General features: G+C 38.8%; 2 protein-coding genes across 4 annotated transcripts in view; both read right to left on the bottom strand.

The window, feature by feature from the left end:
- Positions 1 to 1,816: 1,816 nt before the first annotated feature.
- On the bottom strand, positions 1,817 to 14,793 carry PSMG1 (proteasome assembly chaperone 1). Of its 2 annotated transcripts, XR_013922909.1 has the most exons (9): positions 13,589 to 14,793; positions 13,342 to 13,451; positions 11,652 to 11,803; positions 11,204 to 11,266; positions 8,543 to 8,741; positions 7,473 to 7,609; positions 5,870 to 6,369; positions 3,837 to 3,973; positions 1,817 to 2,204 (listed from the first exon to the last, which is right to left on the bottom strand). XR_013922909.1 is itself a non-coding variant. In XM_080354600.1 (7 exons), the coding sequence occupies exons 1-7, from the start codon at positions 13,717 to 13,719 to the stop codon at positions 6,295 to 6,297; spliced, it is 867 nt and encodes a 288-aa protein (XP_080210726.1). In that variant the 5' UTR covers positions 13,720 to 14,793; the 3' UTR covers positions 4,390 to 6,294. The 2 variants fall into 2 exon arrangements, 1 of the variants encoding a protein (XP_080210726.1); XM_080354600.1 differs by lacking the exons at positions 1,817 to 2,204; positions 3,837 to 3,973 and having other exon boundaries at positions 4,390 to 6,369.
- Positions 14,794 to 15,767: 974 nt separating this feature from the next.
- BRWD1 (bromodomain and WD repeat domain containing 1) overlaps positions 15,768 to 26,321 on the bottom strand; it is a 55,676-nt gene continuing 45,122 nt past the window's right edge. For both annotated transcript variants that reach the window (XM_080362805.1, XM_080362806.1), the window contains exons 39-41: positions 25,947 to 26,132; positions 24,507 to 25,484; positions 15,768 to 18,065 (exon numbers count right to left, since the gene is read on the bottom strand). In XM_080362805.1, coding sequence (XP_080218931.1) covers positions 16,921 to 18,065; positions 24,507 to 25,484; positions 25,947 to 26,132 — 2,309 coding nt within the window. In that variant the 3' untranslated portion in view covers positions 15,768 to 16,920. The remainder of the gene's footprint in view (positions 18,066 to 24,506; positions 25,485 to 25,946; positions 26,133 to 26,321) is intronic.

Genomic DNA, 26,321 nt, shown 5'->3' with positions numbered 1-26,321 from the left:
ATTCACAATAGGATCCAACCAAATCTTCAGTGAAAATTATGGTAGACAAACCTGCACTATCCAGAAATTCTTTACTTGCCAGACAGGGTGTCAGCTGGGAACTGTGTGGATTCATACTTGGTTTTTACTCATAAGATCTCCACAACAAGCCCTGTAGATGAAGTTCACATTCATAAAGATAGAAAATATGCTTACCACAACACCTAAGTGTAAGTCTATTTATAAGAACCCCATAGTTTTAATTATTTTTTTGTTAAAAAAACTCTACTAAATTTGAACACTTGTTAAAAGTAAATACTCCTCACACACACACTCACACAGCTCATAGAGAAGTGGAAGAACATTAAAAAGTAGAAACTAGGAGGGCAGGTGTTGAATTGCCTTTTCTGGTGAATCCACTATTGCAGAGCATCTCCTCGCACATGGCACTACAAGGTTCTCTTAAAAGTGCTTGCTCCCTGCCACCTGGAAAAAAAAACCAAACCAACAACCCAATGAAGCTGTGTTGGGCACTTTAAATTCTCATTTCAGGTTGAAGAGTTTTGCACCAGCACTTTCTAAGTAATGAACAAAAGAGCTGCTTGTTCCTGACAGCATCCGCAGGGTTTCTTCCAAGTGTCCTCCAGGGCCTCAGGGTGGAATAGCCAGGCACAGTATTTGGTACTTGCTCACTGTGCTTATTCTGCACAAAAAATACCTTTTTTCCAATCCAACCTGGAAGCAAGTTAAGTGTAGCCGCACAAAGACATTCTTTGTGAGCTGTGAGAACATTATTCAGGCCAGCAGGGAATAGCTAACCCACCTTGCACCCTACTTCCATTTCACAACCACTGCCTCAAACCTTAATTTTATCGTCTGATCAGCACTAAGGTGGTGGTTTTTTTCCTACTGTGCTCTCACCTTTTCCATACTGGCTGCCTCTGTTCTCATACAATCTTCTAGTTGTAACCTTTCTACCCACAGGTTCACTCTTTTTTAAGCGGGGCTGTACATTCACCATTCATCTGTTCAGCAATCAAACTGCTGCCTTTAGTGACTGTGACTCTAGTATGCTTATTCCCCCTTTTGTTAATTCCCTATGAAACAGCATATTGACTTTAAAGTCTATAGAGCTGATGGAAAAAAAGAGAGTTTTTGTTTCCTTTAATGAAAAGGGATCCAAGTCCAAATCAGACCTAACAGGAGAATTAAAATGTCAATCCCGAACACAAGCAATATAGTAGGTTTAGCGTATGAAAGCATGCAGTAATCCTCTGATTAAAACATGGGAAGAACCCGTGGTCTTTTCAGTAAATGCTAATGTGAAGAAACTGCCCTTTGAAGGTACATCACATTCTTAAAATACATTTTCTACTTTAAAGTAATTACCTAGGAAAGTACCTAGAATCTCAGACACAAAACATTTAAACATACGGTTATGGAATTATTTGAAAGTAAAAAACTTGAGACTATAGCACGCCATTCAACCTTTAGCTTTCTTCCACATACACACTGTTCGAGGTCCGTGGTGCTCTACCCTCACTGAAAACATCTCAGGATACCTCGCTATCAAAATGAAAAAAGTGCTGGGCATTTTTGTCCTCTGCAAGTTAATGGTTTCTCACAGTATTTGTTGTGTGGAATTCTCAAGTACTTTTCCTCATAAACTATTCTAGGATATCTATCAACAGCCTCTCAGTGTTTTCTATAAAGTAAGCAAGTCTTACTTTGAAGATCTGATGTCACTCAGCTAGATAGAGGTGCCAATTAATGTTGGTTGCTGTTACATGCAGCAGCTGTCAAGGCTTCCAGTCTAAAATATTTAAAGAGAAAAAAATGCATATCTGATAGCACTAAAAAAAATAATTAATCTCTCCTACTTTAATTTTATTCTCAGCTAATTTCTATTTTTCAGTGTTTTAGAGACAGAACATTTAAAAACAACCAGAACATCTGAGATTGAACAAAATGCTTGCCTTTTAAAAAAATCTTTTTTATTACCTGCAACATTTCAAACATCTTCAGATTTCACTGTAATAATTCGATTTCGACTTTCACCATCCTGATCCAGCTTTGTTCTTACAACTCATCTTGTGAGTGCTCAACACATCAGCAAGTCAGGTTCCAGGTACCTCAGCTTGTTCAGCCACAAAACATACAGATACCAGCTGCGTGCCAAATTGTCACTTGCAGGGCTCACTCAGCGTTACTGAAGAAACTCCTGTCTGAAGTTGCGGCAGAAACAAATTACTCCTTTATTGGCCATTAGAATACTCACTCGCCTTAGTTGCCACACTCTCCAAGGGAAGAGAAATGAAACCAGCAATCTCATCCTGAGCCTCCTCTGCTCCACATTGTCGTAACTGGGCAACTTTATCCAATGTAATTAAAAACACAAATGCCTTCAGGCATTAGGTGGGGACTGAATTAAAGTTTACAGGGCAAACTTCCAGGATTTTCTTAAATCTTGCCTGCTTGACTTCCGGAATGTCTTAATACAGTTCTTGGCATAGAAATTATAAAATTACATGTCATAAGTGAGGTTGTTGCTCTGAGGCTTTGGCAAGAAAGCGGTTTGCAGGGCAGAGCCCAAGATACTTGCTGGCGGCCTGGGAAGGCTGGAGTCTAGGAAGGCTTAAACTGTTTGTTAGAGACATGAAGTAAGGTGAGGAGACTTTCACATAAGAAGGGGACAGAGAGGTGCATCATGTGTGGGGCCAAGGATGGACTGATGGAAGAATAACGTTCTTTTCTACTGCACCTCTGTTGTGCAGCGGGAATGTAGAGGTACATGAATGAGTTTCGGGGAGTGCATTACTGGATGGGAGGCAAACACTGACAGCAACCTCTAGGATGTGAGCTCTAACACCCCCTGCTTCAGTGCCACAAAAGGCTGGGGTTCCAACAGGAACATTTGTGCACAGTGCCAGTGTTTCTGCTGATGGCACACAGGAGGGAGAAATGGCACAGGAAGAACTGGTACATCATGTTAAATCCAGAAGGAACATCATGGGCTAGAGAAGAGCTCAGGAAGCAGAGCACATGTTTTCATGCTGGATTTTCAAAAGGCTGCAAGAATTTTATTACTGGAAAGTCACTGCACTCGATGTGACCACAACAACCACAGGGAAAAATTAAAGCAGAGTAGCAGGTATATTGCTGTTCTGGGCATTCAAATGGGGAGGTTTTGTAACAAATTCAAATAAAATCCAGATTTCTGGCTTGGACATTACCTTCTAACTATGTCTGTACAGTCCTGTAGTCATACACCTATGACCCGAACTGCAAAGACAAACATGTTACAAGCTAAAACCCAAGGAGCTTCACTTCTGGGCCCCTCAGTTCCAGAAGGACAGGGAACTGCTGGAGAGAGTCCAGCATAGGGCAACAAAGATGATTAAGGGAGTGGAGCACCTCCCTTATGAGGAAAGGCTGAGGGAGCTGGGTCTCTTTAGTTTGGAGAAGAGGAGACTGAGGGGTGACCTTATTAATGTCTATAAATAAATAAAAGGTGAGTGCCATGAGGATGGAGCCAGGCTCTTCTCGGTGGCAAACAATGATAGGACAAGGGGTAATGGGATCAAGCTGGAACACAAGAGGTTCCACTTAAATTTGAGAAGAAACTTTTTCTCAGTGAGGGTGCCAGAGCACTGGAACAGGCTGCCCAGGGGGGTTGTGGAGTCTCCTTCCCTGGAGACATTCAAAACCCGCCTGGACGTGTTCCTGTGTGACCTCACCTAGGCACTCCTGCTTTGGCAGGGGGATTGGACTAGATGAACTTCTAAGGTTCCTTCCAATCCCAAACATAGTGTGACACTGTGTGATTCCAGACTTACGAATTAGGTTAGGTACATCACCTTTGAGTCACGGCCTTCGAGGAAAGACAGAACACGTCTGCCTACCCAATATATTCTGTAGCACAATAAATCAGATTAGACTCAAGAAGAGGCTGTGTCCTTGGTTTGCAAGATAGAAGAAGACAGGTCTATGTTACCTGAAAAAAATATGGGTAGCAAGTGGCTCAGATTATTTGAAAAATGAAAATTCTTCTAGTCTAATAGCTTACTCTGTCTGGTTTCATTATTTGCATTTAGCCCAACACCTTAAGGAAACAAGTCTTCTACAATAACAGTTCAGACATACAGGCAAGAATGCACTTCTACCCCCAGAACTTTTGAAGCCATCTGCCACATTTGACAAAAGATTTTTAAGTTTATACACTTCCACAGGTATTACAAAAACCAGCAGCTGTTTGAAACAAATCTTTATTGCAGGCTCTTACTAGATACTGGGGAGCATAGAACTTAGCAATGTTTAAATATTAAAAAAATCTTCAGCCAACACTATTTTATTAGATACTCAGGCATCACTAGTTCTGTTGCTTCCAGAACTACTTGTTTTAAGGGGGTGAATATGAGCTACTTCATCCACAAAATTATGGAAGATAGAAGGAATTTTAAATTGAAATATCTTCTTTCACTCCCCTATAGTACTGTGCACTGGAAAAGGCTGACATTTCAAATTTTTACAGCACAATCCAGCTGACATGGATGAGGGAGAGCTTACTGACTACACGCTGTGCACGTGCTCTGACTGTACAGTTTCACACCAGAGAGGAGCGCTGCACAGAGCTTGACTTCATCTGTAATGGGGGTCACAGAATTATTCCTGGATACACACAGTGAAACCACTGGCTTGGTACTATCCAACAGAAAAAGCACCACACCCTACATAAACATTTCCAGCTATGGAGAGCTATCACACCCTTTGAAGCAAGAATCATCAGCTGCCGGAGGATTCTGCCAATACGCCTGTTTTCGGGCTTTCTAATTTTATCTTCCAAGCTGCTGGAGTGTTTTCTTTGCCACTTTTATTCAAGGTCTTTAAGAGTACTCTCACATCTCAGCATAAACCCAGGTAGCAAAAACTGAATTATAATTCAATGGATAACTGCTTTGAAACACTGCAAACTGCGTGGGTGATAAAACCAATATTAGAATAATATTTACAGTTCCTATAAGAGCCTGCATATTTATTATTAAAGATATTTATTATTATGTACTTCATTTATTATGAATCAAACACATTCAGTACGCAAGTAAGAAAATGGTGCAGACAATGTGCAACTCTTTCAGAACAACAGAATTCTCTGCTCAGATCAGGCATACAAACAGGTTTTAATTAAAATGCTGCACAGAAATGGGAAACAAAACAAAAGGATCAATGTCCTGTACTTTATGCTTCAGAGTTTGTTCCAAAATACAGTACCACTTAAAGCAACAGTTGCTTATCTGTAATGATATTAAGAGAAATTTAAAATCAATGTCTAAGCTTGTATCCACATCAAGAACATTCTATTGATGTTGAAACTGCGATATAGCGTGTAGTTAAAAAATTTCCAAATCAGAAGCTGCAGCGGGTCTGCTGAAGCCAGGGGTTACTTGCTTCAGTGGATGGTGACTGAGCCAACCACTTTCAAAACTGAAGGGATGACAGTTCTGTTGAAGGAAAACATTGTTCAACATTGTCCACGGGGCACCCAGTCTAAGTCGAAGTTAAACATAGTAGAGAACTTTGAAGCTGTTATCCTTTTGTTGCAAAAGGATAAGATATGTGCAATTTAAAGATCTCTGTGCAGTGACACCACCAGTGAACTTCCTGGTAGCAACAGAAATACTATCTTAAACACTATTTTCTTAAACAAAATGTTAAATTTAACAGAGGATATATGCAAGTCAGAACTGCATTACAATCCTAACAAATATTTTAAATACGCTACTGAAGTTGTTACCAACTTTCAGAGAACTTTTTGAGACACTTTCAAAACTTAAACTTTTACTTTCCTCTAAAAATCACACACTCTGCATAAAAAAACTGGTACTATTCCTACCATTGTCAGCAATTCAGAGCTTTAAAGTGGACAGATTAAATCAGTTTGGCCTGGTGAATCCAGCTGAAGCAGCTTGCACGCCCACCACCCCGCTGCACTGGGAGCGGTTCCCACTGTTGCAAGAGATGTGACAGCAGAGAACGCTCCTGCGCCTCCACAGCTCCTCCTCAAGGACTGAAGTTGCCAACAGAAGTTGCTTTTCATATTCATGGTATCTTCCCTAAAATTGCTTCAGACGAAAATCTCCTAAGCCATGCAGATACACCTGTTTGCAGTGATGAATTTGAAAATAACAAAAATGAGTGTAAAAGTAAAAATCTACTGGAATTCATTCCACTTTTAAGGAAACAATTACAATTCCGAAGTATCCTCTACAGAATAAACTGGTGTTTACGGAAGTACAGTCTGTGCCATAAATGTCCTCTTTAGATATAGATATTATTGTGAATTTCATTGGTTGTCAGTAACTTCTTCAAAATCTTTGTGCTTTCAGATACATCCTAGGAAAAGGAAGAGATTACTTGCATTAGCTACATTGCTGGAAACAACACAAAAAAGTTTCAGTGTCCTCTATTCCAATTTTCATTTCTCTGAATATCTGTTTGATTAAAACGTTAACTGTGAGCAAACCTCAGGTATTCTGAATCATTTTGGTTGGAAGAGACCCTCAAGCTCATCGAGTCCAACCATAACCTACCTCTGGCACTAAACCATGTCCCTAAGAACCTCATCTATACGTTTTTTAGACACCTCCAAGAGTGGTCCAGAGATCTGCTTAAGACTCCAAATGAATGTGCAGTTCAACCATAGAATGGGATTTGTTAATTTGCATTCCTCCTCGCTTTTGTAGGAAAGGAAGAGCCTGCATATTTGGTGTTTTTTTTCCTTCAGAGTTTAAACATTTACATACTAGTCTGTTAGACTCATTTAGCAGACCAGTATAAGCTGCAATGAAAACTAAGTCACAATTCCCATATTTAAAGCTGAAATAATAGTACACATAAACCTCCTCTGTCATGTAAATGTAAGTTCAAATGGCAAAACTGAGGAGAGTGTTTTGAACAAACACTTCAATTACAGAAAGGGGCAAAACATTCACTTTAGTACCTACAATGCCGTGATTTCAGAGCTGCTTAATTAGTGCAAAACTGTGAGGAATCATCTTTAGAAATTCAGAAAGAAGTTATAGGTCAAAATAAATTTCTTAAGCAGCTTTCATGCACTGCACTAGACAGAGCTAGAACATTCTTGCACATGAATGTAGAATGTGAAACATCTATACTTAAACATTTCAACACGAGACACCTTGAAAGCAAACTGCAGCTTAAACAATCACAAGAAATCCCTCCCTGTCACACTAATACCACTAGAGGAGCCTGAAAAGTCAAAATGAAGTTTGTAGGGAAGCTGTAAATTCATTATTTCTAAGTAACTTATAAACAGATGTAAATAGCTACAGCAGGTACTAATACCAGAAATCATTGGCCTCTGTCAATAAAGTCTGCACATTTCTGTACATTACACACATCAGCAGAATGCAAGAGATGAAACACAGACCAAAACAGACCAAACCTCCCATTAATTTTTAAATATGAAATTTTACCTTGACTAAATTGTTCAGGATTTTACAGGAAAGCAGAGGCTTGAACGCTTCAATAGTAACTGTGTCCAGCTTGATGCCATCAGTGTAACACTGATACAACACTGCAGGAATCTGCCATACTTGACAATAGCTCAAAACTAAATACAAGGTAAAAGAAAATGTGTGTTACATTCAACAGAGAAGGAATTGCAGCTTTGTCTATAAAAGCACATTTGGTCTGGCCAGAACTTCAAAAGCATGGAAGTTTATAAATTATCTACTCAGGATACTGGCTGCCAGACCAGCCACCCCTCATTCTTCAGGTACACAAAACAACAAACCACCAAAAATTAGTAAAAGGCAGCTGGTATTTTTTTTTCCTGGCAAATACCTTAACTGGAAACTGTGTATTATTGGTAAACAAAAATAACATGAGCTTCCGTAAACAAACAAACAAAGACCCTCAAAATCCCCAAACAACCAAACCAACAAACAAACCAACCATGAAACCCAAAACAACAACAAAGAACCCAAACAAACATAAAGAAATGCAAACAAGATAAACATTTCCTAGAAAAATCATCCACTTATAGCTCCTGCCACACAAGCTTTTCCTTATGATGCCACATCTAATTAGGTACTCTATAATGAAAAGCCTCAGGTTTTTATTACTTTATGTAAGAAAACTGAAAACTGTAAAACTGACTTCATCTGTAATACAAAGAGAGGACTTTTTGAGCCTCAGGTTGGACGCTTAGATGAAAATAACTGAGTAAAACATACTTAGTTCATAGGTAAAATGCTCAAAAATCCCAATACACAATATGCCTTGTGAGGCTATACTGAAGAATTTGCTAGTGCTTATGTCCTACACATAAGGGGTAAAATGATCCGGGGGTGGTTTTGAAATTTGTCCCTGTTTTACAAGGCAATATGTAAGATGCCAAACTGTTAGGAATTAATTTTCAAAAAGCTAACTTGCTAGCTAGCTCACACAATTAAGTGAAAATTCTAATTGCAATGGGATGCTCTTCAAAGTGAGCTTTGTGTTGCCACCAGCAGCATGGTAAAGAACTGGAACTGCACGATACCAGCAGCAGGAAGATCTCGCACAATGTTGGGTTGTTCCAGCAGTGGGCAGCAGATCTGCTCTTTGAATTCTTTTGTCTTCAAGGCTTTCAGAAACGGAGCTGGAAGTGTTAAAGTGGATTCCTGAGTTTTATAATCAGCTACAGGACACGTTGAAAGAATGGTTACTTGCAAGCCCTCCTTTTGCATACAGCCAAAAACCTGAAATAAAAATGTTAATACATGAGCAAAATTTATCTTCTTACAATAAAAGCATAAAAACACAAAGATTTGTTTCAATTTCAGTACAGATGGCAAATAGTAGTTTAACTCAGGTTTGCAGGATCAACTAAAATTTAAATCACAAACTTCAGGCAGAAATTTCATATGCATTGCTCTTGGGACAGAGATTAAAAAAAAAAAAACAACCACCACCAGCTAACATATTTCTCAAGCCTCTAATTTTCTTTACAGGCCTTAGGTTTTCAGCATCTCCTGTTCACCTGCAAATATCCTAAGATTTACTATTTTTATTAATGGTGATTGCAGAAAGAAAAGACCTCGAAATAAAACCAGGCTGCTTATGACAGGAAGACAGCTTGCTAAGATGCAAGACACTTGAAATTGTGCTCACCAGATGTTCTGTAGTACTTAAAGAGAGTCTTCATTTTAAATATTCAGATTTTATGTAATTATATTCAAGTGGAATTGAGAGTTGACAAAGAGAACCTTATTTTCTCCAGCTTTCCTCAGACTCAAAGAAGAGAGTTTCAAAACCATTGTACAAAACATACTATTGGATCTATTGCATGCCATCAGAAACCAACACGTTGCACAGCGCTCCACTGTTTTTAAAGAACGTATGTCAAAATGAACAGAAGCATCATAAACCTGCACCTTCCCTTTACACTGTCCTCTTCAGAATTATGTTTAACAAGGCAATAGGGTATTTGGTAAACATTATGGACACTCACCTGTTTCTGTATGGGGTAGGAATCCCAGAAGGGAAGCTGACTGTTCCCTCACATCAGCGTGTTACCAGCATAATTTAAAACTGACATAACTTTTCAGTTTTCACATAGTTTCAATTTACAGTATATCTATTTCATTGGAAACACTGGCTGGTATGCATTAATGCGAAACTTTAGCCTCTATGTTCTCATTTTGTCAGTGATCACTTACTGAGAAAACACATGCAGAGGTAAAAATGAGACCCATAGAGAATGTGAAGATGCTCAGTGAATCAGAATTTACAAAGCACACAGAACAGTTCTGTAACTCACACTAAAAGCAGAAGATTACCAGCACAACATTTCTGCCGCACATTTAAAAATATCAATAACCATGAAGTCTAAAAATACTCAAGAACATTGACTTGGTAAAAACCGTACACTCCTACTGTTCATAAACACCCACATTTGATATAACACATGCAAAAAGCTGGAAAAACACAAACAGAAGACAGCAAAACCACAATCATCTTTCTTTTGTAATCCCAGTTTAAATGAAGTGCAAAAATGTGTGGAATATGGCAAAACCAAAATATTAGGGCCTTAGGATTTCTAAACTTTTAAGTGACCCATGACTCTCCACCAAAGTGAATTAAACTCTTCAACAAGCCAAGGAACCACAAAGGGCTAGTTTTCCACAAACTTGGGTCTGAAATCCCTGTATTGCTCAGTGAAGTTATGCTGGTTTTCCATCCTCTTCGCCTTCCCCTAATCCCTCTGGCTCCCTCACACCGAGATGCTCGTGTGGTTCTCCCTCCCAACCAAGAAATCCCTCCAACATGCCGGCTGGGCCAGCTGAGCAGCTGTCACTCAGCTCAAGCTGAGAACTTGCTCCCAGCGGATGGACACACCGCTTTTTATCCCGCTCTTTGTATCTCTAGCCACAGCCCTACACAACTTCAGCATCACATAATAGCTTCATCAGATCAGCAGAGATTTAAAGGAAGGTGTGTTAGCAGACAGACAGCAAGACAAAACAAGCCATACTCCCCTCAGGCTACGCACTGACCCAAATCTGTGAAGAGAAATCGACAGCCAGAATATTTCACACCCTCCAGTTTATGTTTGAATATCACCATGTAGATTTTAATGAGGGACCCGGATGACCCAGCAGCACTTGTGTGATGCTGAGGTAAGGCACCTGGCATACTACGTCTACGAACAAACGGGGCAGATACTGCTCTGGAGGCACCTTTAGAGTTCCTCCTTGTGAAAGGAACAGAACACACCCATTAGTAAAGATATTGTACATTACGAGTTTCACAACAGGCTTGTCTGGTGATCACTTGGCAGCCGTACAAATGCAGTTATTATTTTTTAAGGAGGGATTCTCCCGGAGCCTCAGTAAGCCACAGAAAATTTAAGCGAAACAAGAAAAAGGGTTGAAAAATAGTTAAGGGCAACAAAACTGAATCTGTCCAAAAGAAGTTATTGCACAAAGCTGTTAAGTTACAGCAGATAAAACTGGTAAATTCTAGAAAGGCATTTCACAGAATCTGCAGACAGTAAATTTATTCATTTATTGAATATTTAAGAAAAGAAAACCACAGGGAAAACAGTTATTTATAATGCTGTCATTTTGAGAATATCAGAGAAGAAGAGGCACTTGCACTAAGTTGAAGATCCCCCACCCATAAAATTTCGTTACTCAATTTGTTGTCTTGCCAGTTTTACCTTTTCAAGCCACTGGAACTGTTGATCCTCAGCAACGTAGCAACTACACTGGCACAACAAAACCTTAAAAAAAGAAGAAAAGTTGCATAAGCAAGTGGTTTGAAGAGCACAGCAACAGCTCATAATCACATGCAAAGATGATGTGACTGCAGTCAACAACTTGTTCAGTTTTCTTCGGCTTCTTCAACTCTATTTCAACAATAATTGTCCATTCACAGCTGATGTGAAACAATCAGGCTCTCATATCATCTTTGCACGCAATTTCACATGCCAGAACTTCAAATAATTTCGGTGAGCAAAATTACACTTGAGATATTTTGCGAGATTAATCCAGAATACTCCAGCCTTAATGCTTTGTTTGTCCTGGGCAGCATAAGGGGTGGACAAAAGTTGTTCCTTCTTTTTCAGAAAGCTAAAATACAGAGGAATTAACGCATAAGTCACTTACTGTCGGATCTGATATTAATCGGTAGAACAAACAGAAAGAATCTGTCGGGAGGACATTTGTTGTGTTGGATGTTCGACACCACTCATTCCACAGCTTCACAACTCCAACTACTTCCCAACATACAGAATCCAGAATAAAAGAAGACAGGAAAGCTGCAAAAAACAATAAATACTGTTGGTTTATAATGAATAAAATCTCTGTTCTCCAAATAAATACCTGAACTGAATTAGAGTATTTCTTTGCAATCTCAAGTTTTTTAAAAATGTAATAACTGATTTTTATTGACATACATTTATTGACCAAATGCAGCAAAGACCAAGAATGAGAGCAACCTCAGCATATCAAGACTTAAAAGAAGAGCAGTTCTGTGTACAGAGATCCCTACCATCAAAAACATGTATTCTTAGAAATTATATCAATATGGTCAACTTCGATTCCTTTATTACACTTTAAGGATGTAAATATTCAGTCTCTAATATTTCTTGACATACCAGATATAACAGACTTCTCAGAAAAAAACAAAATCACTGAACATATAATGCAGAACTATTACACTGGCTCTAGGAAGCAGAGAAGAGACTATGCATGACTTAGGGCAAAAAGAGATCCTAAATCAAATGTTCATAAATCAAATTCCTGTCAAAAATTACTGTTAAATGGAAGACAGATCTAAAATATCTATAACTGTTTTTCAAGGGAAAAACTGAAAAAAGAAAAAACAAGTTACCAAAGTTAACATTGATATCAATCACCTAAATGTCATCTAGATGTGACCTAAATATAATGAAGAAATAAAACTTCTTTATATTCACAGGGAAACAGCTATTAAAAAACTCAAGACCTTGGTAAGTGTGTGTGGGAAGGGGAGAGGGCGTTTCAAGGTTCTAGGCCTAATCAGTAAATACCCATCTCAAAAAAAGGCATTTTGAAGAAGCGGAGAGTTATCATATAAAAAAGAGACTGACTGGTCAAGGAAAAAAGTAAAAAGTCACTGTTCATTAGAAGTTAAGGAAATTGCAGCTTATTGACTTACAATGTTATGTTTTTGACATAACATTGTAATGCTTTTGTTATATTTTTGACAGATCCCTACTTCAAAACACTAGACTGCACTAAGCAACTCACTACTCTTAGAAGAAAACTTCTGCCAATTAACAAGTAATCCAGGAAAGTCTACCAAACAACTGTCAGACAAAGGGAAAGGGGGGTTGTTCCAACTAAAATCCAAGACCAAAACATACTTCAACTGAAAATGTATAATTTCACTGCGATCTGACAGAAGGAACAAGCAGCCAGAACAAACCCCGCGTCTCACACGCACAGACCAACTTCAGCTTTCTCGGGATGGCCCAGATACCGCAGGGTTCAAACTCTGCTCCCTAAATGAGGGGCTGAACACCCGTAAGAACCTTAGCCCAACAGAGACACACGATGAACTATGGCCTGGGTCATGCAGAGCGAGTATGGCAAAGGGAGTGTCCTGGCACACTTACACTTTCTTCCACAGAATCACAGAATGGTTGGGTTGGAAGGGACATCTGGAGACCATATAATCCAACCCACCTGCAAAATCAGGTTCACCTAAAGCAGATTCCAAATTCCAGCCTTCTCAAATTCGGCCAACACCAAGAGAACGCCAGCATTTCACACTGTCAGCAGGTTCGGTTTCGCGGTTCACACCACCACATACCTGCAGCGCTGTGTCCTATGGCCACGATGAATTTCGAGCACACGAACGGCTGGTCGGCAGAGCTCTCCAAGGAGGCGCCCGACTTCAGGGTCCACAGGACGTCGATCTCCCTGGCAAAAGAGGCGCAGGGCGGTGGCGCAGCGACCCCCGGGCCCAGGGCCCAGCCCAGGCTGCCCCCGGAGGTCCGTCGCGGAGGCCGCAGCGCAGCGGCGAGGAAAGCGGCCGGGCTGCCCCGCCAGACCGGTACCTTTTCTTCTCCAGCTCCCTGCGGATCTCCCGGTCCTCGGGCGTCTCCTCTCTGGCCTCCTCCGCCCACTCCTCATCGTCCACGCCAGCACGGGACGGCGCCACCACCACCTCCCCGAAGAAAGTCGCCATGGCCGCTCACCGCGCCGCTCACCGCGCCTGCGCGCACAGACGCTCCGGTTCGCCGGCACCGCCGAGTTCCGCTCCGCCCGGGAACGCTCCGGCCCCCGGCGACTTCCGCGGCGCCAGCTGCCGCAGAGGTGGCCGAGCACCCCCGTCCCTGCTGCAAGCCCCGTACCGCTGCACGGCGAAATCTCGGAAGAAGAGCGGGGTGAAGGCGGGGGACCCGCAGCAGGGAGGCGCAGCCTCTGCTCCCCCGCCGCTGGGCGGTAGGGCGCGGGTTGGGCTTCTCTGCCTTCGGTGCAACGGGGCAGCCCAGGAAGGAGGAAGCACCCGAGGGACACACGGACTGAAGCCCAAATACGGCAAGGTTAAACATACCAGACATGCAAATAAGAGTGCAGTGACGTTACAGTTTGAGGTATAGCTTTACTGATGATGTACATGTAGAAGTGGACCAAAAAAAAAAAAAAAAGTCTTTAATACTAAATAATTCGATTCTCCTAACACTCCTGTGCTGCACTATTATTTTCCTCTGTTCATGCTGCTCCTTAGCCTGTTCACTATCCCAGATAAGGTCCTGCTTTAAAACAAAGCACCTCCCCAAAAACCAAACAGAAAACCATAACCATACCACAAAAAACAAACAAAAAACAAACAAAAAAAACCCAAAAAAACCCCAAAAAAACAACAAACCCAAACCACAACAGTTTACAAATGCACCACATTAAGCAGCTTTAAACAAAGCTACTACTTTTACAGGTCTACTAAATCACTTCCCTGAGTACAGCTAGACCAAATAAAGAAGGCCGAAGGATTAAAGTTATCAGGAACATAACAGAACTGCTTTCTGCAAGACACCAGCCATTTCTGGCAAGAGGAAGCATGCTCATTAAAAAGAAATAAAAATCAAACTCTTAGAGGGCAGAAGAGTAATAGAAGTCCCTTTCCAGTTTAATCACATCTTTTTCTACTGGTTCTTTGCAACCTGTCTCTATGTATAAAATTAGGAAATGCAAACCAGTCTTTGCTGAGAAAGTGTTTCAGTCACACAGCCAGTAATTCCCACTCAGATACTAAGTACAGAGACCAGAACCTCCTCCCAGCTGCCAGGGATCGCTATGAGCACGTAGTATATGACCGCAGTATGACAGAGAATACAGCATGTGAAAAAAGGGCGAGAAAGTATTTTTAAAATCTAAGACTGAATTAGAAATGGAAACCTACCAGCCTACTTTTAGCTGTTTAAATGTAAGATTAATAAAAACTCCTGACGTTCACTGAAGAGGTCTTACATCAGTATTTATTCCTATACTGGAGGTCATACTCCATAGAACATTGATCATAAGCAGCTGCTTCAGTTTATGGATAATATAAAAATACCCACTGACTTGCTCTTTCATAACAAAGTTGCCCCTAAAAGGTAAGATACACAAAGCCACCTCAAAGTTTCATCACTAAACACAACTGTGTTCATACTTTAGAAATCAACTTCAAGAACTCAGATAAACATGTATCTTGACTTTACAAAATTCTGCCCTATCATACTAAGGGCTATGCTTCAAATAAAGAAATTTCCTGCGGCAAGAATGATATAAACTAAGTTATTTTTGGGCTTCATGTAGAATTTTTAAGAAAAAACAAAAAGTGTTTTTCTATACTGACGTAACAGTCTAGATACCAAATACACCTTTTTGGCACACAATGTCAGCGAAGTTGCTGGAGAAGTGGTTCCCACTAACTGCTGGTAAGCAGTGTGTGGGACTCCCTTTTCCATTACATCGCTTCCATTTGTACAAGCAATTCTGGCATTGGTGGCTGTGATTATGCAGCTGCACTAACCTTATTTTTTCCAAAACCCTTCTAGACGCTACTACCAGTCCCTTCTGCTGGAAAACTAATTCACAAACTTGCTGTTTCAGTTCCAATGAATGCATCTCCTACTGAATAACGAGATCAGAAATCACAAAGTCTTATCAAGTGTGAGAAAAGCAGAGGGAGGAAACCTACAGCAGAGAGCAGTAAAGAAGAGGAGATCCTGGTATCAGGCTGAAGGCAGCGATGGTGGCGCTTCTACCAGCAAAGCTCCAGGGAAAAGCAAGGTAAGAGTAGAGAGGTGCTATGAGTTCTCATCATTGATACATGGCCAACCAAGAATTTATACTTTATTTCTGGAGAAATTTTCTCCTATCATCTATGCAAGAATTATTGCTTGTCAACACAAGCCACCTCAAACATTTCTAAAACAGGAGATGTACTGCAATAATTAGAAACCGGTAAAGTTTAATCAATGCAAAGTCTAACAATAAAGCACTGAGAAGTTTAAATATGGAAGAACAACAGAAATGTAGCAAATAAGGTCTGGAATGTAAGAACCCTGTACCTCAAGCTCTTCCCACATAAAGAAAACAGAACAAGTGTTTTGTTTGGTTTTCTACTTTATAAAGAAAACACACAAAAACCCTTAGGCCCAAGAGTTCACCTGCATTTCATATTCTTAAGTTTACAGTATAGAAGTCACATTAATTATGATAGTACTACCTGTCAGCATAAACTCTCTTTTCACCAGCACCAATATGCCTTTTTAATTGGCAAATACACTTTTTCACTGGTAACTGGTTCTAGAGTTGCATGTTTTCAATAATGGAAGTACAGAACATTTAACATCTGTACTAATACATGTTGTGAAGATTTATCCTAGTGACGATTCATTACTTTTTTGATGCAATGCTAGCATCTGCCAGATGTTTATAGTGTACAGTATTATTTATAAGCCTGTTACTATTGTATATGATTTCATACAGCATTAGAGATGTTTGAAATCTGTTCTTGAACATTGTATGACCTAGGTAGTATTCCATTGCAGCACCCATAATAATAATACTCAACATACTGCTATTAACCTGTTGTGCAGTGTTCTAACATTTTTTAAACTCTTGTTATATGTAATAAAATACCAGTAAAGACAAAAAAATTGCCCCTATAATGAGGCACATTTTGGCATCTGTGCTAAATGCTGCTACATGGGCAGGCAAGTGCAAGTCAAAATATGAAAAGGAGAAAGTCATCATCTAATCACATTCATAACTTTTTCATAGAAAAATATAAATATATTCCCTGAAATGTAGGACAAAGAAGAGCCAGCATCCATCATGAGTTCTAGTGCTATTACCATTAAAAAAAAAAAAAGTGGGCTGGCTTTTCCTTTTAAGGTTACGTTTCGCAATCTGTATCATCTAAACCTCTGTCATCGTCATCATCACAATTGTCGTATCTCACAGTCCGTCTACCACCGTTCCGAGTTCTTATCTTAGTACGCCGATTAGCTCTTCTATATTTGGTGTAATCCAAATCTTCAGAGTCATTTTCTTGGTTAGGTTTCCAGCGTTTCCTTCGCTGGGGTCTTCTAGAAGTCATAAGTGAGCTGGAATTGGTAACTTCTTTTCTAACAACTTCTGCTTTCCTCTTCCTCTTTCTTGTTTCTGTGGCATCACTATAGATACTGTTATCAGTTCCAGAGTCTGAATCAGAAGAACAATGGAAACTGGCTTTTGAACTTCCTGCAGTCCCAGGTGCTTCCACATCCTCCGATACTGAGTTTTTCTCATCTTTCTTCCCCCCTGTTGCAGATTCCGCTGTTTCTTTGAAGTCATCCAATAATTTTGATCTTTTGAAAGGAACTCTAGATTTCTTTGATACTTCTCCGATATTTTTAGTTTCCTTTTTAGCTAAGTCAGGATCTACCTCCTCTTCAGAGTTGCTTGTATGATGGTTGTGGGCTGAAGCTGACTGACTGGAATTTCCCCAGTTTCTCCCATTTTCCATCTTGTGGTTTGTGGAATTCTCCTCTGAGGAGTCATATTCAAAATTTTTAAGAGCTGCAGCACAGATCGTTTTGTGTACCTGCTTGTGGTTATCATCATTCTGCTTTTCAGTTGCTTTAATCTCTGCCTCAGATTCTGTTTTTTCATTCTCAGACTCACTAATGTATTTTCTTTTAGGAACAGATGATTCAGGGCAGGAAAGTTTTTTCCTACCAGAAAGCTGTTCTTTCTCATCGTCAGACTTTAAGCAAGCATCGATCTCTGAGCTGCTGATCAGTTTCTTCCTGGATGCTGCAGACACATTGCCATGAAGCTGCCTTCTGTTCTTTTTTACTGTGTAAATGCTTTCTGAACTTGATAATTCTTCCTTTGTATCACTCATTATCTTAATCTTATTAGCTGCTAAAGTGGCACATCTGCGTGGATTTTTCTTCTCCGTTACATTAGACAGCTTTATGTGTTTCTTGTAGTTAATAATACAGGTCCTGTTCCTGAGCACTTTTCCACTTTGTCCAGTCTCCTCAGATGTTGATTCTACAAAATAAAGATTTAGAAGTTCTTTTTAGTAACTTACATTCCTGAAATAAATCTATTAAGCACAAGCGCTACTGCCTTTAATAAAATACACAAAAGCATTTTTATTGATTTCAACTGTTATGCGCAATTTGCCTTAAGCCTTTACTAAAAATACAGTCACGCAGTCCCAGACTTTTGCTTTGAGATCATGGAAGTGTTCAAAAGTAATATTCTTTAGTATCACTCTAGTAATTAGCTTAGAAATTACAAATTACCTAACTTAGAAGTATTAGTAATATGAAAGAAGTTGTTTGCCATCATTAAAAGCTATCATTTTCTTAATAGAATTAACGTTCAAAATGAATTATTACACATTTTAGACCTTTGAATTCTAAAAAAGAATTTATAATATTTTATGTAGATACAAACCCCAGATAGATTTCTTAACCTTAGAATAATTTCATGTACATAAAAAACGTTTGAACGGTTCAGTTCCTTAGCAGCTTTAACAGTAAGACTGCTTTTAATAGTGAATCTTCCATTCAGTACTTTTAATATAGCACTTGTTTATGCTGGGTTTGAAAACAAATATTCGGTCTGTAAATAACATGAATGATGCTACAAAGATAAATGGTTTAAACTTTTACCTTCTAAATAGAACAGTTTTACTCATAGGTATCAATAAAAATTAAAAGCAGAAGTTCTTGAAGTAAATTTATTTGCATAGACTTGATTTAAAAAATTGTTATTTTAGCAGAAAAGTGTTTTGCAAAGTTAGTTTTCCCAAGAATATTGTCCATCTTTATTTCTTTGTAGCTGTTACTGATTTTATGAGTGAAGTGGATAAACATGTGCTTCAAAGCCCCTAAATTATATTAGCCTATTATCTCCTGATATCAGTCAATTTTATTCTTTATCTCATTACTTTCAACAATTCTCTACCTGTATTCAGGGAACAGAGGGGAAAAAAAATCATGGCAGCTGCTGTGCATTTTGTGTAATGCTCAGCAACTACATATCTTTTCAAGTAGAAGTTTAGGGAAGCAAGCAGAGTTTAGAGAGGGCATGCTCTCTCGTCTTCCTTTACAGAGGGATGAAACAAGCTTGTCTTGATAACTTTGTTTATACTATGAATGGCCAAATGCCTTCTGAAAATGACAGCCACCTAGACATAGAACACCAGCCTGAGACTTAAAAATGAGTAAGGTTCAATACCCTGCTCCTTCTGATCAGCTTAACCAGATGTGTTAGCATGGCAGCTCTTTTGTACTCTCGTTCCCCAATTCCTCACCTATAAGGTATGGATAGGGCAACAGTTTCCCTAAATTCCGAACAGAATACATGCAGTAAAGATGTATTATAGAAAAAAAAAATAATAAAAAGTTACGAATCAGGAATTCAGATGTCCAGCTTGAGTACCAATATTAAAAATCCCTTCAGATACCAAATCTGGTCCTTATTTCAACGTAAATCCTTTTATGTACTACTCAAGTTTATTCCTATGTTGAGGTTTCCAACAGATAATTAATTTACCCTCTTTTCTAACAGTTTTAAGAAATTATACGTGAACACTACTACTGTTGCTATTGGTACTATGTGATTTTATGGCCAAAACATAACATATTTCTGCTGAATACAGCATCATGCTGTAAAAAAGGGAAACCAATTCACTGATCAAAAAAATTAAGAGCTAAGGCTTAAATTATACACTGTCCTCCAGTACTATCAAGTAGACATATACACAACATATAGCTGCTACTCATAGCTGTTATGAGGCAAACCTGAACAGGCAGTAGTAAAGAGCATTAACACTGCAAATTAGACCTGAAACAGGAAAATACTAATTAAATGTAACAATACATCATAACATACTAGTAGTGGCAAACGACAGCACACAAGTTACTGGTACAAAGAGACATTTTGACAAGTTAGTAAACGTGGAAATATACAACCCAACTCCAGGATTAAGAGATTCCCCTACATCTGCTCTGAGCTACACCTGTGTTACAGAAGGGCAGTTTGGAAAGGTAGAAAAGACTGCCCGGCCTTAATGCTCACTTGATCCCCCTTTGGCTGTCTGGAGAAGTAAATGTTTGAAACTGAAAGACATCACCTGGAACTATTCCAAGAAAGGCAGCTGGAGAAAAAAGCATGCACACAATTATTTGAGCCAATTTTTCCACAGAGATAGGTGCTTAGATGTTTATAGATAGATGTTTTGAGAAAAACTTTTATCATAATAAACAGATTATGCATATTTTCAAAGTTTCAGCAGCTAATTTATAAGACAGAATGCAAGAGCTCATGCCATCAAACCCTAAACCTGGAAGTCCAGGCTTCAATACTGAGTAGGAATCTTCATCCACCACTCCAGTCAGCTCACCTGCAGGGTGTACTACAGTCTACAAATTATTTCCCAGCACCTACTAACCAGCTAAACAATTTATGTCGAAGCTTTGCTTTAGTAGTGTTATTTTTGGCATTTGGTTGGGTTTTGTTTGTTTTTAAATATACATATATGCAAAAACATACTACATATCTAGAATAAATATTATATAAAATAGAATACATATTACAGCACTACATAGATTATGTTTTATATATGAAAATATGCTATATCAATATATGTATTAAAAATAAACACAGCACAAAACAAAGTTTCCACATAAATTGCTTAGCTGGTTAACCACGTAGTATATATATACAGAGAGAAAATATGTATTTATTTGAAAACAGATATTATATACATACATATGTGCCTATATTTATGTATTTAAATAAAAGCATCTCCAGCAGTACCTGACAAGAACTTTTAGAAGTACAAACAAGTTTAGCTTCCTATTTACTGTCAGCCTCTTCAGAAAAGAGCAAGACAGGCATCAGTTTGGTAAAACACAGTAAACTAGGCTGTGCTAACAGCACACTCTGTTGTTGTATCTACTGACCGTTGAGAAAAATGAGCTAGAAAGGGCATCTGCTAATTTAAAAATAATTATGTGACTACCTGTGGTAATATCCCATATTTAAGATTGGATAAACTGAAATGGAAAATAAATATTGTGTTTTACAGTAAACACTGTCCAAAGCTAGCTATCAGTTCATATACAGGACAACTAACATTTCAATAAAATAACATGGGGAATAACTCAAAGTAAAGAAAACTAAACATCTGAAAGTTACTTGCCTATAAGGAACATTGTTTAGGACAATGATATATTCCCCTTTCACATGAAAGAAGTCTCAAACTTGGCCCTCTGTCTTTAACCATTCTGGTTCTGTACCTACTGAAATAATAAAATTAAGTTTTTTTTTTTTACTAAGTTAATGGTATACTCAGCCCTTTTGGCAGATGACTCTACGAGGAGATCCAAACAATCCAAAAAGCTCAGTGTTGGCTACCCAGTGTGACAGCTTCTACATTATTCACAAGGAATGTTTACACACAAAGTTTTTTAAATTAACCAGTCTTGCTTTCCCCTTAAAAATGAGCTGTTAGACAAGATTGATAAGGGAAACATTACCAATTGCCTACTCCAAAAGCTAAAAATTCCCACTAGATTAAGTATTTGTACAAATACCTTCCATTTTTGTCACATTAAAAGTCTCTTCCAATCTTCTCCTAGTAACACCAAAAAGTTTAATATTTGACTCACAGATTTTGTCAGGAAGCACATTCAAGTAAGATTTTCAGTTCCATAAAGCTATTAAAAGATTCCCTCCTCCCAGTTTTCTTAAGCTTTAGAATAGAAAGTGACTATGGCAATTTAGTTCTGACAAGTCTGGAGTTCAATAACCAATTACAGAACTCAGCAGCTCTTTATTGTTGCTCCTCAGGTCCATCTGGCATCCTTTCACGTTGCTAATATTAAAACAGTAAGAAATGTTTTCAGTACGTTTAGCAGCTATAAATACTAAGGCCTTTTTAGTACAAAAGAAGTATGTATTCCTTGTGAGAAAACTGTCAAGACAGATTGATCTTAAGAGACAATTTTCTTTTCAGGATTCTTAAACCACTGCATTACAAGTGTGTACCAAAGCTACTACCTGATAGGGCACAAAAATGTAATACAATCAAACTTACAAGGCTGTTAGAAATTACTCAGTCTGGAAGAAAAAGAAATATATGCTGTCAAAAGTAATCCCTGCCCCTCGCCTTATTTTTTTCAGCAAGGCAGCATTCAGTTGACACTGAACACTGAAAAGTAAGGAGCTTGGACACAAAAATTTTACTGTCTTATAAAGCAGTACTGAAGATAGCTCACTCTTTCCTCAATTACCAAATTAATGATGTAGGAAGTAACTGAAAATAGGTAGGATTTTTTGCTCCAAAACATCACAGTCTTCAACTCTGATCAAGTATTATGTGAGCCAGAAACATTTAATTCTGCTGTGTGTGCTTGGTATGTAAAAAAGGCAACCAACTCATGCCTTTGAGTTTGAGTACTGTTTTTTCCTTTAATTTCCCTAAAGCCTTTTGATAACTATTTGCAGGGCACTAAAATCCTGTAAACCCATGTGTTAAGGCTAAACAATGCAGACTGCTTTGTTTGAGGGAGGTGGGTGAGGAACACTGCTGAGAAAGATTAGTCTTTGCACCATAACAACAAAACAAAATCTATATCACCTAAATAAAAATAAATGCTATGGTAAACCTGCACTTCAATAAGGTTAGATATAGAAAAAGCTAATTATCTAAATGCAGGCTAGGTCTATTGCCACTTAGGGGTATTCTCTCAAGTCTTTTAAGAGTGCTCAAGATGTTTCACAATGTTTTACCCTCCCTTCCCCCCAAAAAACAAACAAACCCCAAACAAACCAACCAAACAAAAAACCCAAAACCAACCAAACAAAAAAACCCCACAAAACAAAACCACCAAAAGCAAACAACAAAACAGCCCCAAACACAGTTTAAATTCCTAAGGAGTTTTTAGAGGTTCATAATCTGGTCTCTGTGATCCAGTGCCGGGTTTGGAAGGATTAGACCAAAACACCAACCTCTGAACAGTCTTTCAAATTCTAAGCCAGGACCAATCCCCTAACAATATAAAGACACATAATGTACAGACCCTGTTTTAATAAAACTTAACATCATTCTAATATGCTTTAAAAAACCCCAAAATATGAATGTCCAAATCATAACGTGTCAGCCAGCACACACACACATTTAAGTGAGACAGAATTATGGGGGGGAGGGGGGGAAAAAAAAGGTGCAAAGAACTAAACTTTTTGAAACAAGTGGAATGGTAAAATCTTGTATCTGCATCTATCTGGAATTTGTCCTTCAGTTAGCTGTCGTTAACTGCTTCACATAGATCTTCTCTGTAGTGTCTTATCAGCATGATAATATAGCTAGAAAGTGCCATCAAGCTTCAATGAGTTACAACTTTGCTTAGACACTTGGGAAACTAAAGCAAGTAAGGAACAGCAGGGTCACCACTGCACCTCCCCATACAAAATCCCCCCCCACCCCCACCCTGATAACCATCCAAACCCCTGTATGTTATAATAAAACTGAGAAAAGCCAGACATGCATCAAATCATAACCAATGCAGCACTAAAGTGCTTCTTTGTCTTAAGGACACTACACATCACTTGACAGAATAAAATCCAAAAGCCAAATCAAGTTCCAGCTTCCAGTGTACACCATGGAAGAACAATTACAACATCCTTCAGTCAAAAAAAAATAAAGTTCCTTCAACTGAAAATAATAATGGCTGTAAGTCTGCTTTAAAACAAAGTTTCAACAGAAAATTAAGATAATCTACAGTAAGAACTATTGCTTTACCCACAAGCTCAAGGTAACAAGACTACAAAACAAAGGGTTTTTTTTCATTGCTGAAATTCTCAAAACAAGGAATAGGACAGAGAGAGCTGTATTGCTCCTTTTGAGATTCTGTGCTACCCTGAACTGCACACCATAGAACTCATCCATAGCATCCTTTAGAACACTGCTTAGTTTTGTGCCAACACCCTGAAAGCCAGCATTTCTCAAATTTAACTGTCACGTAAGCACAGTAATATTATTTCAGAATAGGTATTTTAGCATTAGATACTATATACTGCGACACTGATAAGCAAGTGCAAGTTAAATATGGAAAGAACAATCATGGGATAATTTTAAGTTTTTCATAGAGAAATGTATTGCCTGAATTGCACAAGAACGGCCAGTGTTCAATCCAAATTCTCAATACCACAGAACTACACCAAACTCAAATAGTTTTCTCTCAGTGATGTGTCTGGTAACCTCTCAGTTCCAAACCTGTCTAGACTTCTAGACACTGTCATCATCATCGTCATTGTAGCTCACCATTCTCCTTCCCCCATTTATAGTTATTTTAGAACAACGAGGAACAATATTACACTGTGTAGAGTTCAAATCCTCCCAGCCATTACGCAGTCATTAATCTTGTCTCCATCTAGTCAATATCAAGTCAGATGCATTAACTTTAAAAATTTTACCTTTTCTAACAATTTTTGTTCTTCCTTTTATCTTCCTCCTTTTTGTTTTTGAAGTAGTTTCACAATAATTGCTATTATTGGAATCTGTCTCAGATTCTGTATCAGAAGACTGATTGAAACTGGCACCAGGTCCAGATTTTGAACTCTTTGCAGTTTTAGTTGGCACCAAGCTCTCTGAGATAAAACTTCTCCCATCCTCTCTGTCTTCTGTTTCAGATTCTGCTGTGTCCTCTAAATCACTCAAGACTTTTGCTTTTTTTAAAGGAACAAGCTCTAGACCAGTTGCTTTTCTGCCATTCCATCTACCTGACTCAGAATCCACTTCATCCTCAGAGTTGCTCTCTGCAGACTTATTATGTGCAGATGTAGACTGGTCAGAAGCTTTTTGACTGCTCCCATACGCTGAATTATGGCTTTTGGAGTCCTCCTCTGAGAAGTCTGGAGTGGGACTTCTCATTTTGGGAGATACAGAATGGACTGTCCCACGTGATTGTTTATGACCATTGCTTTGCCAGGTTTCCTGCTTCATCTGTGTGTTTGTCTCAGAATCTGAAGTTCCATTTTCAGATTCACTAACAAATTTTCTTCGTGCAGCAGATGAACCAGGTTGAGAAAGAACTTTCCTCTTGGTAAGCTGCTCTTCTATTTCTTTTTCACTTTCAGACTTTAAGCCTACATCATCCTCAGACCCCTCCAGTAACATTCGTCTGGCTGCAGCCGAGGCATTTCGGTGAGGCAGTTTCCTATTCTTGCAGCCAATGCCAATACTTTCTGAGCTTGAGACCTCTTCCTCCACGTCGCTCATTAGCCTTAACTTATTAGCAGCCACAGCAGCACTTCTGCGTGGAGTTTTTCTGTGTCTACCAGTACTATTACTGAGTGATCCAGATGTCACCGCTGACATATTTTCAGAGTCACTGACATACAACTTTTTTCTGACAGTTTTTCTTGTACTCCCATTCTCCTGAAGAAGTGCTCCTGTAATGGAAATGAGAGATTAGCATCTTAAATATAAAACCAGCAGCTGCTTAAGTCTTGTCAAGCCTGGAGCAGGTTCAACTCACAGACATGACAAATGAAATACACTCCTCATAATAGTTACGTGCATTTGTTGTCTGCCAAGAGAAATTATTTAGCCATGTCAGGAATTTTCCATTCATTCCAGTTTTGTGACAATTAGAACTTCTTTACGAATTACTGCTTTTACTTCTGTTTACATAAAAAATTGTCACAAGACATTCCCTCTTATTAGGGTCTTGGTTTCTGCTCTCCACCCCTAAGTACTGAAAAAAGTTGATTGTAGTATTTTGAGAGCTTCCAAACTACCACCAACAAAAAGCTGGCATCTTACATATACAACAATTTTAAAATACTAATTATATTTAGTTATATAAACACTTGTGTTATTTACCAGTCACAACAAAAGTACTCAAATCTTACCTGTTTGTTTTCTCTGAGCAGCTCGATTTCTAGTTATCCTACGATTGCTGTTCTTTCTTCTACATACACCATTTTGTAGTGGAGGTGATGCAAGAGCCACAGAGCTTTCTTTGCTGTCTCCTGAGCTACTTGTAGAGGATGAAGAGGAAGTAGACGACGAAACCAAGGAACCTTCTGTTTCACTTTCTGTTAAAACAAACAAACAAACAAATCAATCAGAATTCTAAACATACAGTCAGCTTCCAGTTAAGAGCTACAATTTGCTGATCCAGGAAATGTTCAATATTTCCTTACAATATTATCTTACAATACACTATCATGCCTTAATGTCTTACATGTATGAAACTGACAGATCTAAAAAAATAGGCCACTCCA

This window comes from Nesoenas mayeri, assembly GCF_963082525.1.
Source record: "Nesoenas mayeri genome assembly, chromosome: 1".
Classification (NCBI taxonomy): domain Eukaryota; kingdom Metazoa; phylum Chordata; class Aves; order Columbiformes; family Columbidae; genus Nesoenas; species Nesoenas mayeri.
Note: the sequence above shows the minus strand (reverse complement) of the source record. Positions and strands in the feature narration are given on the sequence as shown.